This window comes from Gobio gobio (genome assembly GCF_949357685.1).
Source record: "Gobio gobio genome assembly, chromosome: 18".
Lineage (NCBI taxonomy): Eukaryota > Metazoa > Chordata > Actinopteri > Cypriniformes > Gobionidae > Gobio > Gobio gobio.
This window is the reverse complement of record NC_137111.1, coordinates 33,255,014-33,269,062: the sequence shown is the minus strand read 5'-3', so window position 1 is coordinate 33,269,062 and position 14,049 is coordinate 33,255,014. Positions and strand designations below refer to the sequence as shown.

The 14,049-nt window shown below is 38.8% G+C and overlaps 1 protein-coding gene across 6 annotated transcripts in view; it reads left to right on the top strand.

The window, feature by feature from the left end:
- The window catches only part of zswim8 (zinc finger, SWIM-type containing 8), a 39,952-nt gene that overhangs the window by 3,108 nt on the left and 22,795 nt on the right, over positions 1 to 14,049 (top strand). For all 6 annotated transcript variants that reach the window (XR_013818496.1, XR_013818497.1, XM_079843667.1 and 3 more), the window contains 3 exons: positions 6,860 to 7,013; positions 7,186 to 7,280; positions 10,175 to 10,347. Coding sequence is in view for 4 of the 6 variants with exons in the window: in XM_079843667.1 (XP_079699793.1) it covers positions 6,860 to 7,013; positions 7,186 to 7,280; positions 10,175 to 10,347 (422 nt within the window). In the remaining 2 variants the exon portion in view is untranslated. The remainder of the gene's footprint in view (positions 1 to 6,859; positions 7,014 to 7,185; positions 7,281 to 10,174; positions 10,348 to 14,049) is intronic.

Below are 14,049 nucleotides of genomic sequence, written 5' to 3'. Positions count from 1 at the left end.
CTTTGTCTTGTGCAGGTCACTGCCTCAGAGCAGAGGATTGTGGTTAAACAAAAAAAGCCACATTTGATCAATCTGCATAATGCTGCTGATCTTGCACGGCCCAGTTTGAGACGCCAAATCCCCCCTGTTTTTTATCCGAATCTGTTCAAAGTAAATCAGAGGTGTTTCACGTGCCCGTTTTCTTGGCACTGGAACTGGGGGAACACAATCGCTCAGACGTGGCTGTTTATATAGCACTCTGTGAGTCGGGTGTCTTTGTTCTCTGGTTGTTGGGCAGCAGGCGGTAGGGTTTGGAGCAGTGGGACGGCAGATCGCTCAAGAGACTGTCTCACCTATTCACTGCCCCACAAAAGACAAAGCTGTCTCGCAGCCTGTGTTAACTTCTTTTCTGTTGGTCACCATGGTTTAGTCAGCCAAGACTGGCTATGAGTGTGCCACCTGATTCATTGGGATCCTACTCACACTTATGCACATATTGTTGCTGAGCAGCTGTTTATTGGCAGCACTTTTAATGAGTCACCTGTCCCCTGTGAAGTCGTTGTCTCTATGACTCCCACTGTCTGTCTGTAACGTATTCTTGTATCTACTTGTGGTCTGGGTAATTCATCGCCAAAGTAGTTTAGCGTCTCATCTTTTGCCGGTTGGTTTTAGATTATGTGGGTGGCTGGTAATGGTGTGGTTTGCTTCTACTATTTGACCATGACACATATTTCAATGCTTTGCTTGACAGCCGAAACACCAGGTTGTAGGTAGACAAGTTGCAGGTTGTCAATAAATTTGCATCCTCTTTTTGAGAAGTTAATATCAAGTTAATAGTTTGACTATTAATAGTTAATAGTTTTTATCTGTACACATGACGGGCGGCAATAATATCGCAAGAAAAGCCTGACGTGTACTGACAACTGCATTATTTAACGGCATTTTCTTCATTACAATGTTAAAGCAAGTGTCAAGTAAGTTTCATTCATAATATTTCTACTTCATGTAACATGAGAGTTCATACTGGAGTGAAGCTGTTCTCATCATGTGATGTGATTGGGGAAAACATTTCTGAGGGCGTGGTGAGCTCGTGCCAGGGGCGCGGATAGTGAGCCGTTGGAAGAACCATCCTACGTCACGATGACCTACAACGTCCAATAGGAAAATTCAACTGCAGTAGCCACCGTTCAACCTTAAGAGGGCAGCACTCAGAGGGTTTTACACCATCTATTATTGAATTAAAACACTTTATACCCAAATGTCAAAACATTTACTCGACTCAATGAGAACAGCACTAATAAAGCCCCAGTCTTGCAGATCATTTACTAAAAAAAGTTGGTTTAGGGTTTAGTTACCCTTTAAGGGTGATTCATGTAACCCATAGATAAAACATTGCTTAACTTGACGGTCTTGATGGTCAGACCTGCTGGTTTTCCTTCGTAAGAAATCAGATAAATATATAAAGAATTTTGAAATTGAGGAGCTTTATTGCTTTTATACAATGCCTTATTTTATATTAAACAACTTACTTTGTAGACACAATATTGCCAGTTCACAAATTTTGCTTCCCAAAGAAAAAAAAGTTCTAAAAGTAATTGTGGAAAAAAAAGAATCTTCAAACTCCTTTTTTTTTCTTTTTTTTTTTTTCTCTTCCCCAGAATGAACCTGAGCAAGTCATTGAATCGGTCAAACTACTCATCCATTCAAAAACAGACAATCCAGGGTTTTTCCTGCCTTGAAAATTTCGGCGACTGCCAAAACAAATTTTTGACCCACCAATGCTTTTTGATCAGTTATTGTGATTTATGAGTGATGTAGATGACTTCTGCGCTTTTGATAGGGCGCATGTTAACTGTCTGAGAAAGAGAATGCACACGCACTCTCTCTCTGTCTTCAAACTAAGAACCATCTTAAGCCGAGTGCTCACTGCGATTTTATAATAGTCCTTCACGATTGTTGCTTGTCAGACTGTACGAACTAAGTTGTCATTAATGTCAGACTGTACGATAGTCAAGGCGCACGCAAGAACTTGTCCGGAGTTTTATATCATCAATCAATGACACGTTAGTTGACAGTGAGCTGCATTACACGCGGGATTGAAATGGTGGCTACAAAGAAATCTCAAGCGCTCATTTTGGTTATAGTTTGTCTTGAAAAACGAAGATAATTTGACGGTCGTCGTAGGAGAATTTAGCCTTACGTCGTCATACTCAATTCTAGTCAGAATATGAGTCTGATACTGCTCCATTGGGCTGTGATAATGGGGCGTGTTTCAACCGAACCAGGAAAGACCTCAATTGGATAGACCTACAACCAATCAGAGCAACGGAGCAACACATAGTTGTCAACAGAACTCAACTGCACGCACGCTGGAATAAGTAGAAGAAGATGAGTGTAAACGATCTTTGTCGGTGTTGTAAAAAGAATTTAAGGATACACAGAGTACTTACCAACACGATCATCATTTTTGAGAGAAATCGTAAAGGTGAATGCATATATGAACAAGTTCTCCGTTTAGGATTAGAACGAATTCAACCCAAGTGCTCTTTAGTGACGTGAATGCTTACGTTACAGTTTATCATTTGTCCATCATCGTATAAAGCCTGCCCTGAAAATTTGATTGGTCCGAACAGCTCCTGTTCGGGCATAGTTGCTCCACAACTCAAATGTTGTGGGTGGGGCTAAATTCGGCTGGCATCCAGGCTAAGGAGAAGTCACACTGCAGGATTGTGCGCCAAATCTTCTGACACTGCCAGAATTTGTCTGAGGTCAAATTTGATCGCAGCGGTCATTAATCGGCTGCCGGTGAACATGTCAAACTAACGATCAAAGACTTCAGATTTTAACCTAGGATCAGAGGAATCTTTTAGGATTTGCACGATTTGTCCGACGGCTAAATCGTGGCCAAAATTGTACAGTGTGCACCCGGCTTTAGCTCTTACTCCCTCACACATGAATTTAAATCAACTGAACTGACACAATGATAAAAGGTCGGAAGACCGAATCCTTGTTCCACGTGGCGCGTTCAAAGATTTTTTTTTTCTCCCTGTATTGCCGCTGGGTTTCCACTTCTCTGACAAGTGTTCCACATGTGCAGCTGACATAAACCACCCTTTCAATAAACCTTTTCACTTAAAAAAAATATTTTGCATTGTCCCAACAGCCGGGATTCTTCCACTAATGTCCGATTTGTGACCTAATGACTTATTTGAACCGATTCTTTTGTTTATTTTTATAACTAGTTAAAACATCTGATCTGTCCAACACTGAACTCACAAATCTTGAGTGAATGAATGATTTACTCATTGGTTAAGTGTGTGAACCTACACTGGTCTCACAGTTCGGCTTCGATTACGATTATCATGTCATCGATTCGGTTCATTCCGATATCACAATGCATTGATGATGCACTGCATCCTCATGTATACAATTTTGTCAGTCAGTTATATGAACTGAACCTTTAATTTTAGTCGTAGGTGCTCAACATACAATCATATTCATTAAAGGTAAAGAAACTGGTCTTACCAGTGCTGGTGCCGCGCTCTCTCCTATTGCGGTCTTTGATTTTGAAATTAGCTTATGATCAATAAAATGCAGCTCATATCTGTTGTTTTCAGTGACGTGAACTCCATTAAATCATAATAATATAATATAAAAAGCTTTGTTTTAAGTTACCGTCATGTTAATGTTACACTCTAAAAAATGCTGGGTTAAAAATAACCCAAGTTGGGTTGAAAATGGACTAACCCAGCAATTGGGTTGTTTTAACCCAGCAATTGGGTTGTTTTAACACAGCGATTGGGTTGTTTTCAGCAAACGTTTAACCCAACCACTGGGTTAAAACAACCCAAATGCTTGGTTAAAACAACCCAATTGCTGGGTTAGTCCATTTTCAACCCAACTTGGGTTATTTTTAACTTAGCATTTTTTAGAGTGTACAGCTTGAAATGAATATATTATTTTGAATAGTGTATATCTGCAACAAAACAAAATCTAAATTAAATTGATTTAAAATGTAATTTTACCACATTTTGAATGCATTGGTTTTCACTTGCGCTGGATTCAGAGAAATGTCAGCTCGGAAAATGAGCATGGTGAGGGAGTATTTTGAAAGCATACACTCAACTTTTCTGTTTTCTTCTATGTCATTTCAAACTAGTAGGCTATATAACAATTAAACTCGCTTATAGGCTTGTTATACTACTGTTTATGAGGGTCAATACGGTATGACATTTTATATTGGATTAAAGGCGGGACATTATGAATGAAACTTACTTGACACTGGAAGTTTCTATATCAACGTTCTAATGAAGAGAATACACTTAAATATTGTATAGTAGTCAGTACAAGCCAGGCTTTTACTGACCAGGCTGCCCGTCATGTGTACAGATACTTTTCATACACGAGAAGCGCGTTCAAACCATAGACGTAAAAAAAGACGCCCCTTCACTCTCTTCCATTGATGTAAGTAAAGCCACCAGTGTCCAAATATGGTGCTGACATCTTGGGTCTCGAGTCTGCGCAGTAGCAACTTGGAGCCAGAGTCTCCACAGTAGTGAACGCGAAGTGGAGCCGCAATATCAAGGTCCCGCCCGCATTCCCACATAATCAATATCCCATTACATTTCATGGAGAGGGCAGGGTTTATGACCTGCATTCCAGCCACCTGGGGGTGATCGCGACACTTTGGCTTCACTTTTCAGGATTCATGAACGAACCTGGACATGGAAGTGGTTGCCATGGTGATGAACAACTATAGACCCTTTTCATATTTCCGGGTTTCTCAGAAGTCGTCGTAGTTGGGTAAATTTCTATAGCAGTGAATGAGAGACTACATTTAAATATATTTTTTGTGTTCCCATTTGCTCCGATATCAAAAGAAAAACGTTACAATAGTGTTTTCATGACTTTCAAAAAGAGGAAAAAAATAGAGCGAGGCTGATCACGGCAGTCGGAAGAGAGAAAAACGTCAACTTGACTGTCACTCCCATAGATGCTGTATTAGAAACCCCCTCGTTTCTTACAAAATATAGTGTTCTAATAACATAAAAGAAAGAAAATATAAAAAACTTAGTAGGTTTTACGATGTTGTGACCATTAAAAGGCGTCAGTCTGCAAAAAGAGTCTATACCTTACTGTGCTGACTTATGTGGACTAACTTTTATTTTGAGGAAATCTGTTTAATGGGCTATTGGGTTTGAACTTATTGGTCCTGCACTGCTTGTTTCAGACAATTTGAATAAGTGTGTCTATAATGGCTAACGTTGCTTAAGTGAACACAAGTTTAATATATACAATCATAATGCAAGGCAAGCACATTGCATGTATCGGACCTATTTTTAGCGGCATTCAGTGTGGGATTTGACTGTTCATTGTTTAAGTAGTCCATTTAAAATGGATTGCATGTACAGATTGTCTCCGGGAGGCAGACTTGTCGACTGGTTGGTTGCTAAATTTCCATTTAAATGGTAATGAAATTAGCTGTTGTGCACATCCCTACATGTAACCTGAGAAGAGTCACTGAAAAATCTTTTAATGCACTTTTTGCATAATTTACAAATTATTTTGTGCAAGTTTGTGTCTTTAATGTTTTTATTATGTATTAATTAACCCTTTTATAAAAACAGTAAGACCGTTGAGGCTGTGCCAGTATACTAGTCAAAGTTGCTTTTAGGCACAAAATGCAGTGGAGTCACAATATAATATATAAACAACGTAGTAGTATGGCTTGATTTGGCTTCATGCTGCAGTTGTATAGCGACAGCGTATCAGTGCAGTGTCTGTGTGAATGTAATGTGAGATCCGTCTCTAAGGTGACCGAGTGCAGTGGATTACAGTGACATTGCCTAAAGCTCTGTTATGATAATGACCTGATGTTGGTGTTCATTTCAGATGGATCTTGCTAATATCTTATGAGATAAGTATGTCACTACAGCCTTGCAGCTCAATATAGAAAAGTTATATTATATGTGCTGTCTCTGAAACCTGTGGTTGAGTTTACTTTAGGCTGTAGGCACAGATGCTCTTTAAGGAGTTTTTTTTTTTAGTCTGAGTATTTTTCATTCTTAATGCCTGGCCACTCTTATCATTGTCTGGAGGAAATTAGTGACTTAAATCCAGGACCCTGCAGGATACTGGAACCCCCCCCCACCCCTTCTCAGCGGACAGCATTTAGACCCTGTTGGCAGCTGTCCCGTTTCTCTCTATTTAGCTTTGTGTGCATATGAACTGTCTGGTTTAGGAACAAAATAGGTTGCCTGAGGTCTTGAACCTCACTTATCAGTCCTGTTCCCTCCATTTCAAAATAAGTCATTTGAACTGCAGCCATCTGTGTGACTATTGTTCAACTATTCGACAGAGATGCCAAGCATTTGTGATTGTTTAATGCAGAGTGGCTGTGACCGGAAAGTAGTGATTTTTATCAACCTACTGATCTAGCCATCTTAAGGGCTGTTCACGCCAACACGAATGTTCGGCATGAGAATTTGGTCAGATTTATTTGGGTTCTGGATTCTTCCTCTGCTATTTACTGTCGCTTAGCAAAATATTCTGTTCATGAGCGCCACCAAATCATAGTTTTAAATAACAGCAACAGCTCTGTGCATGTGACCACGCTATTTGGTGTATTTGTTTTACTTTGAAACCGTTTTCGCTCAGAAATGGCAAGTTGCACTGAATTAAATGTGTGTGGCTGTTTGTCGTTCTGAACAGACGCTTTAACAGCTGTTCATTCAAATTAAAATGTTTATTGCACAGAACTTTCACACTTTGTGTGAACAGGCCTTCAGATTGCTGCTATACCCATTAATGTCATTAATTCTTTGAGTATGTAGCTTATCTGAAGCAGAAACCGTAACTCCGATGTCACTTCCTTTCTTAGATGGACAAGTCATCCCTTTGGTGGAGCTATCAGCCAAGCAGGTGGCATTCCATATTCCTTTCGAAGTGGTGGAAAAAGTCTATCCTCCCGTTCCTGAGCAGCTTCAATTGCGGATCGCCTACTGGAGCTTTCCAGAGAACGAAGAGGATATCAGGTAAAAGCCCACAGACCTTGTAACCGCTAATATATTATCAGCTTTTGGTTTTTAATACGTGTGCTTTAACTTTAACTTTATGCTTAACCAGATTACCAGAATGCCCTATAAGATTTATAGTATGACCTGTTGACTGCTCTGTTTGATTTACATTTCCTTTCTTTTTGTGCAGATTATACTCTTGTTTGGCCAATGGCAGCCCTGATGAGTTCCAGCGTGGTGAGCAGCTCTATAGGGTGAGAGCTGTGAAAGACCCTCTGCAGATAGGTGAGAAATCAAAGACATCCCACACATCCATCAGAAGCGTTTACCGTGTCATAAGTGCCTGGCTTTTGACCAAACTGGTCGTAAAGTCCCTTTAGGTGAATTGCTTTGATGCACACTTCTCACATAAATCTTAATTGTTTTTTTTAGGATACTAATCTTAAAATTGCATCCTAAATAAGCCGCTCTTTGGTTTAGAGCCATCTTTGGCTCTGATGTGCTCTCTGTACATGTTCAATGCCAAGTCTTCAAATAGCCCGAGAGAGAATCAGAGGCATGGGACATAAGGCTGAGGGTATGTGTAAGTGGTTTGAGCTCAGGCTGTGTGAATGAATGCTGTTGTTGGAGGCAGTGGGCAATACAGCAGCAGAGGGAAGTCATGATGCAGCTGGCCCAAGCCTGACCTAGCCTTCCACACGCACACTTCCTCCAAGGGTCTGCCTGCGTGCCGATTCACAGCGTTTAAACTGCCCATAGACAACTTTTCAAAAGGCTAAAAAAAACTCTATAGGGATTAGTGATGAGTCGGTATACACTATCGTTCAAATGTTGGGGTCTGTAAGATTTTTTTATGAAAGTCTCTTAAATGCAGAAAGTCTAGGCTGCATTTATTTGATCAAAAATACAGTAAAAACGGTAATATTGTGAAATATTACAAGTTAAAATAACTTTTTAAATATATTGTATGCAATTTATTCCTGTGATGGCAAAGCTGAATATTCTGCAGTAATTACTCCAGTCTTTTGAACAGATGTTTATATAGGTAGGGATATGTCATTTTGGATATTTGAGATCTTCGTTTGTTTGCTAATGAACATTGAGACATACAAAGCAGTTACATTTTATATAACAATATATTGGTCACCTTGCTCTCTGAATATCATCATTGGTCTTTAAAAAAACACTCAAGATTAGAAATGTGTTATTAAATGAGTCAGATACTTCCAGGTAAGATGTGTCAGTAGCTCTAATAATAATAGTGATCTTGCTGTTTAAACATCTTAAAGGGATAGTTCACCCAAAAATTTTAATTATCCCATAATTTACTCACCATCAAGCCATCCTAGGTGTATATGACTTTCTTTTTTCAGACGAAAACAGTCAGGGTTTTTATATATATATATATTATATTTATATATATATATATATATATATATATAAAAAAACCCTGACTGTTTTTACTGTTATATATATAAATATAAAAACCCTGGCTCTTCCAAGCTTTATAATGGCAGTGAATGGTAAATGAGTTTTTGAAGGTCAAAAAAGCACATCCATCCATTCTAAAACTACTCCACACATCTCCAGGGGGTTAATAAAGGCCTTTTGAAGCGAAGCGATGCGTTTTGTATGAAAAATATCCATATTTAAATTTTTATAGCCTAAAATAACTATCGTCAGAAGTCAAATTGCGCTAAAAGAGTAAACTGAGTTACATGACGTAAGAAAGTCATATACACCTAGGATGGCTTGAGGGTGAGTAAATCATGAGATAAATTTCATTTCTATCTCTTTAACTTTCGAGAGGGTAAAAATCCAACTAGCTTGTTCCTCAGAAGCATACTTAAGGTTTTTGGTTGCATTTTGACCGCTCAGTGTGTTTGGTGGTTCTGATTTATGTGAGTTTCACTCCCTGCTTTCTGTTTACATTGTGGTAGCAGATTTATGATCAATTATATGATAGTGAAAAGACCATTAAAAACACCATCCTCCTCTAACCGCCCTGGCCAATCAGTGACAACTCACCACACTGACCTCCTAACTGCCCGTCAAGGCCAAGTCAAATGTTTTCAGTCACTCCAACAGAGTGGAGCCAGAACGGTCTGACACAGAACAGCTGCACCTAAACGGGAAGTGCTTCCAAAACTCTTCCCTTTGCACTGTGTTTAACCTCATAGTGAGAATACAGTGCTAAAAAGACCATAAGCTTCAAGGATCAGCCTTTTCACGACATGCCCAAACTCCTTTGTTGTTACAGACCTATTAGTCGATTCAACAAACATTGCTCCTTTGCCCACTGGGATATGAGTCAGATAGACCCATTCAGTCACTTAACTTGTGGTTCATGTGAGGTAAATTATCAGTTTAATCAGAGATTAAGTTTACCATGACTGTAAATACTATAATATCACTAATACTAATATGATATTCTTTCATGACGTGTAACTGACAACCCAGTGACAGTTGCAGTTATGATGTGCCTATTGGCTTATGGAGCTGTTTTCTTAATTAAAGAAAGACCCTGTTCTATACAATGTTTTAATCAAGATTGATTATGAAATCTTTGGGCCTTTTGTTTTATCAGGCACAGCTGACAGGAGAATGTGGGTCAGGAATAAAGGAATAGAGGGGTGCTTTTGGCACCGACAGGTAGACTGAACGAAAAAAAAGAGGCAGTGTAGTAGATTTGGCTTGAGGAGGCCCGTTGAATTTGGAACAGGAGCTATAAGCTGAAACCAACCACCACCCCCACCTCTGCTCTTACTGGCCAGAGGAGTGCTGGCCGCTGTCCAGTGGTAAAAGCTTTCGGCCAACCTCCTGCACTCGACACTCCACGCACACATTTGGACTCTCTTTCTTTCTCTCTTTCCATCTCAGATGTCTTTCATTTCCTGTATGGACTGTGTACAGTTCATTTGCTTTTATATCATTCAGTCTAACAGTCACTAAACTCCCTCAGCCTTTTAAACATTAATGTTTCCCAACATTTTTGAAATACCTCCTTGCTTCAGGTGAAAATATGTTTTCAGAATAATCCCTCTAAAAACAAAGCAAAAGACATTAAACAGACTCCCTGATAATTAGGACGTTTTTATCCTCAGTGTGAGGAGAATGTGAACTAGTTTTGTGTTAAAGTGTGTTAAAAAAGACTGACATGCTTTTGTTCTCTTAAACAGGTTTCCACCTCAGTGCCACAGTAGTGTCGCCCCAGGCCGGCCAATCAAAAGGAGCCTACAATGTGGCTGTAATGTTTGACCGCTGCCGCATCACTTCCTGCAGCTGCACCTGTGGAGCAGGAGCCAAATGGTGTGCTCATGTTGTGGCCCTCTGCCTCTTCAGGATTCACAATGTAAGAGATTGTAGATGCACACATTGTCCTGGGATACATTGTATATCTGTATAATTTATTGTATGATATTAGTTTTTTTTTAAAATGGGATATTTAATTGCACATGCTTTATTTAGCCTATTTTTACATTTATTTGATTCATTTAATATCAATGTTAAATGTAATTTTTAGCAAATCTGAAAATATATATCGTCGTTGTCGGTCGAAAATCTTATAATAAATACTGCATTGTAAAATTTGATATAGTGGCTTTATATATGGTCAGACACATGTGTAATAGTATTATTAACATTTTACCAAATTAAAGCTTAAATTGTGTTGCGAGGTTTTTGACCAGGGAATTTCAGAGAATTTTGCACACATGTTTTTCGTCTTCATGTTATTGAAGATGAAGTGCTACGCACGGTACTATAATTTGACAACAAATTCTGGACTAAGATGCTCTTCTCCGCTCCTTAAATACTTAAAACATTAGCCTTTTATATAGCGTTTCTTGAGTAAAGAAAATGCTGTACTTTATTCAAAGAACCAGTTCTTTATTTCCTTTTGCATTGCAAACAAGCAGAGATGGTCCAAACTGCATGCAACACTTTATTCACGATAGAGGCTGGGAGGAGATGGAGTTATGATCAACAGTTTGAGGGTCCAATAGAGTTGCGAGGTTTAGACGCTTTTTAAAGGTCCCGTGTTTTTTTTGAAGCTTTGATTGTGTTTACAGTGTGCAATATAACATGTGTTCATGTTTTGTGTGTAAAAAAAGTATTTTTCACACAATTTACTTATCTGTATACCGCTGTTTTCACTGTCCTAAAAACGGCCTGAGAATTTCCTTTTTCTATGAAGTCCCTCCTTCAGAAATACGTAACGAGTTCTGATTGTGCCAGCGGTTCCCGTGTTGTGATTCGACAGCAGCTTAGGGCACGCAGAGCGCACGTTGAAAGGTCACGCCTCTTACCATAACGGAGATGCATCCGCTCAATGATCTCTAAGTACAGCTTCCCTGGGAAAGCCAAACAACGGTGATTTGACTCCGGGATAACAGCGTCTCGATGACATGGCGACAAACAAACTATACAAACGCAACACTTCCTCTTCTCAACGCGGGAGCAACAAGACCACGCCCCCTTTTTCGCGTATTCTTGTGGGTGGAGGTTAGTCAACAAACTGTTCTACTGACGTAATTAAAGCAGGATGTACAGGGATGTAGTACAAAACGGCCGTTCGCTGTAGGCTTTGAAAGGGAACTTCTGAATAAAATAGGGAATAAAATATCTCGCTTGGCATTGAACTTTGAGCTTTTTTAATTTTACAGGTATTATTTATGCTCTAACAGCAACATTACACACTAACTAAAGTTTGAAAAATTGGATCACGAAGAACACGACCTTTAATACTTTTCATTGGTGAAATATTTGAAAAAACCCACAGATGCAGAAAACAAAGACATTTTTTTCTGGTATTTCTGATATTTTTTTTTAAAGTAAAGTGTAATTACTGAGATGACCTTTTATGTTTAGACTGGAATTTGGTTTAGGGCAAAATATAGAGCATTAAATAGAAAATCATATTTGAATGTGACTGTTTATGAACTAACACTGCAACTCCATTTGTTGCATTGTTCCCTTAAGGTTAGAAAAAATGAATGCATAAAAAAGGGCAACAGTTCTCATTGTCTCTCAAAACAACATATACACAGGAATTTTAATACACACAATGGCCTGGTTCAGATGGACATATCTGTGGGGAAGATTTCACGTACAACACATGCACGATGTGTCTCTGAGTTTCTATCAGTGCGCAGTGACCGTGGGCGTGAGAGCACTGAGAAGCTTTTGATTAGGTTTGATGCCTCCCTGTGGAGTCAGGAGGGTGGAGGGAAGGATCTGCACTGCTGTGATATCCCACTCCCCCGTAGGAGGGCCTGCCACAGTCAGATAGACCCGGCGGCCCGGGCCGTGGGTGGCGTTTAGCATTTGCATGTGAGCTTTGTCTTCTGTTTACTGCCGTTAGGGGAAATTATAACAAACTTATTTTGCATAAACGTTTCTTGCGTGGTTTGGTTTTGTTGTACATATCAAATACACAATTCCCCGTTTAGTTTCTTATAGCTGTCGCCAGAACTCCATTTCATTTATTTGTATATAATGCTTTAATTTTGGAAAAGTAAATGAAAAAGGATGAGAATTAAACTCTTTAGGTAGTGTTTGCAAAATGAAACTTGCCCATGTAGTTTAGGTGTCTCTTATCATAAAACCGTTTCTTGGCAAAAAAGCTTTGAGAGCGTTTCATTTGAATGCACTTACCATCTTGTTGCATACAGCTCTAGTGTCTATTCTGCTATTGTGAGAATTGAATAAACCATTTTCTTAGTTCTGCTATGCTATGAGACCTTTATCAGCCACAGAATTTCAGTAAATCGTAGTTTTGCTGCAGAATCTCTTCATTTGCTCCTTTGTGTTGAGGCTGGTGACTGATGAGGTTACCTATCACTTTCTCACATCACAGCCTGAAGTTCAAATGCTTCAGGCTTGACATTTAACCCACCTACTCGACAGTATCGCAGAGATTGTCACAAAGTATAATGCATTTCTTGCAGACTTTTTCAAAATCCTTAGCAGAACATGACATCAAGAAAGATAGACTCAAACAGTCATTGATACTACTGGATTATAATATCGTATATATAGTGGCTAGAGAGGCATGCACCAGCGATAAACTTTGTGTGGCAGTCATTAGACCTCTCATTCTGCATCATCGCTGTGCCCTTTAACTACTTGAGTGGGCTTGTGCGTTTTTTTCACATGTAGTGAGCTGTCAGACTGTCCTCACAGCTCAAATTGCATCAATACATCTCCCCATACTAATTATGCTGATTACAACTTAGATTAAAAAACATTTTAGCTGACCTGATTTGAAAACATTATAAAGGGTCCTAATGTTGACCAAAATGAACATAATTTTCCCTAAACTGCTTTGGAATAGTAACCACCAGGGTAATTACGGGGACCTTTTGCTGGAATGCTGTCTTTTAGCCAGTTTTTCGTGACTTTCACATTTGCCATTTACTTGAATTGTCAAATATTGCAAGAACAAGCCATTTAATATTGCAGGAAGAACACTGCCATAATGGTCAGATTGTATGAGGGGTTTGGAATCTGCAGAAGAGGTGCTAGGTGGTCCCTGAATTTTTTTTTTACCAAATTTGAAATTCCTTCCTCTTTCTGTACAGCTGTTTAAAGTCAATATGTATTGCGGTACAAATACAATAAGTTGAAGAAATGCTTGATATTTTAATATTTATATTTTTCAATGTAATATATTTATTTACTTTGGCTTTAGTACAATTATGTATGTATAACAATAAAAACATAAAAAGCTGCATTTTATTTATAAGCATTTGGCAGGTGCATTTATCCAAAGTGACTTACATTAAATTTAAAGGGTTAGTTTACCCAAAAATGGAAATTCTATCATTAATTACTCACATTACTCATGTCGTTTCAAACCCATAAGACCATTGTTCATTTTTAGAACACAAATGAAGATATGTTTGATGAAATCCAAGAGCTCTCTGACCCCTCCATAGACCGTTATTTAATTAACACTTTCAAGACCCAGAAATGTAGGAAAGACATTGTTAAAATAGTCCATGTGACTCCAGTGGTTCCACCTTAATTTTATGAAGCAATGAGAATACTTGCC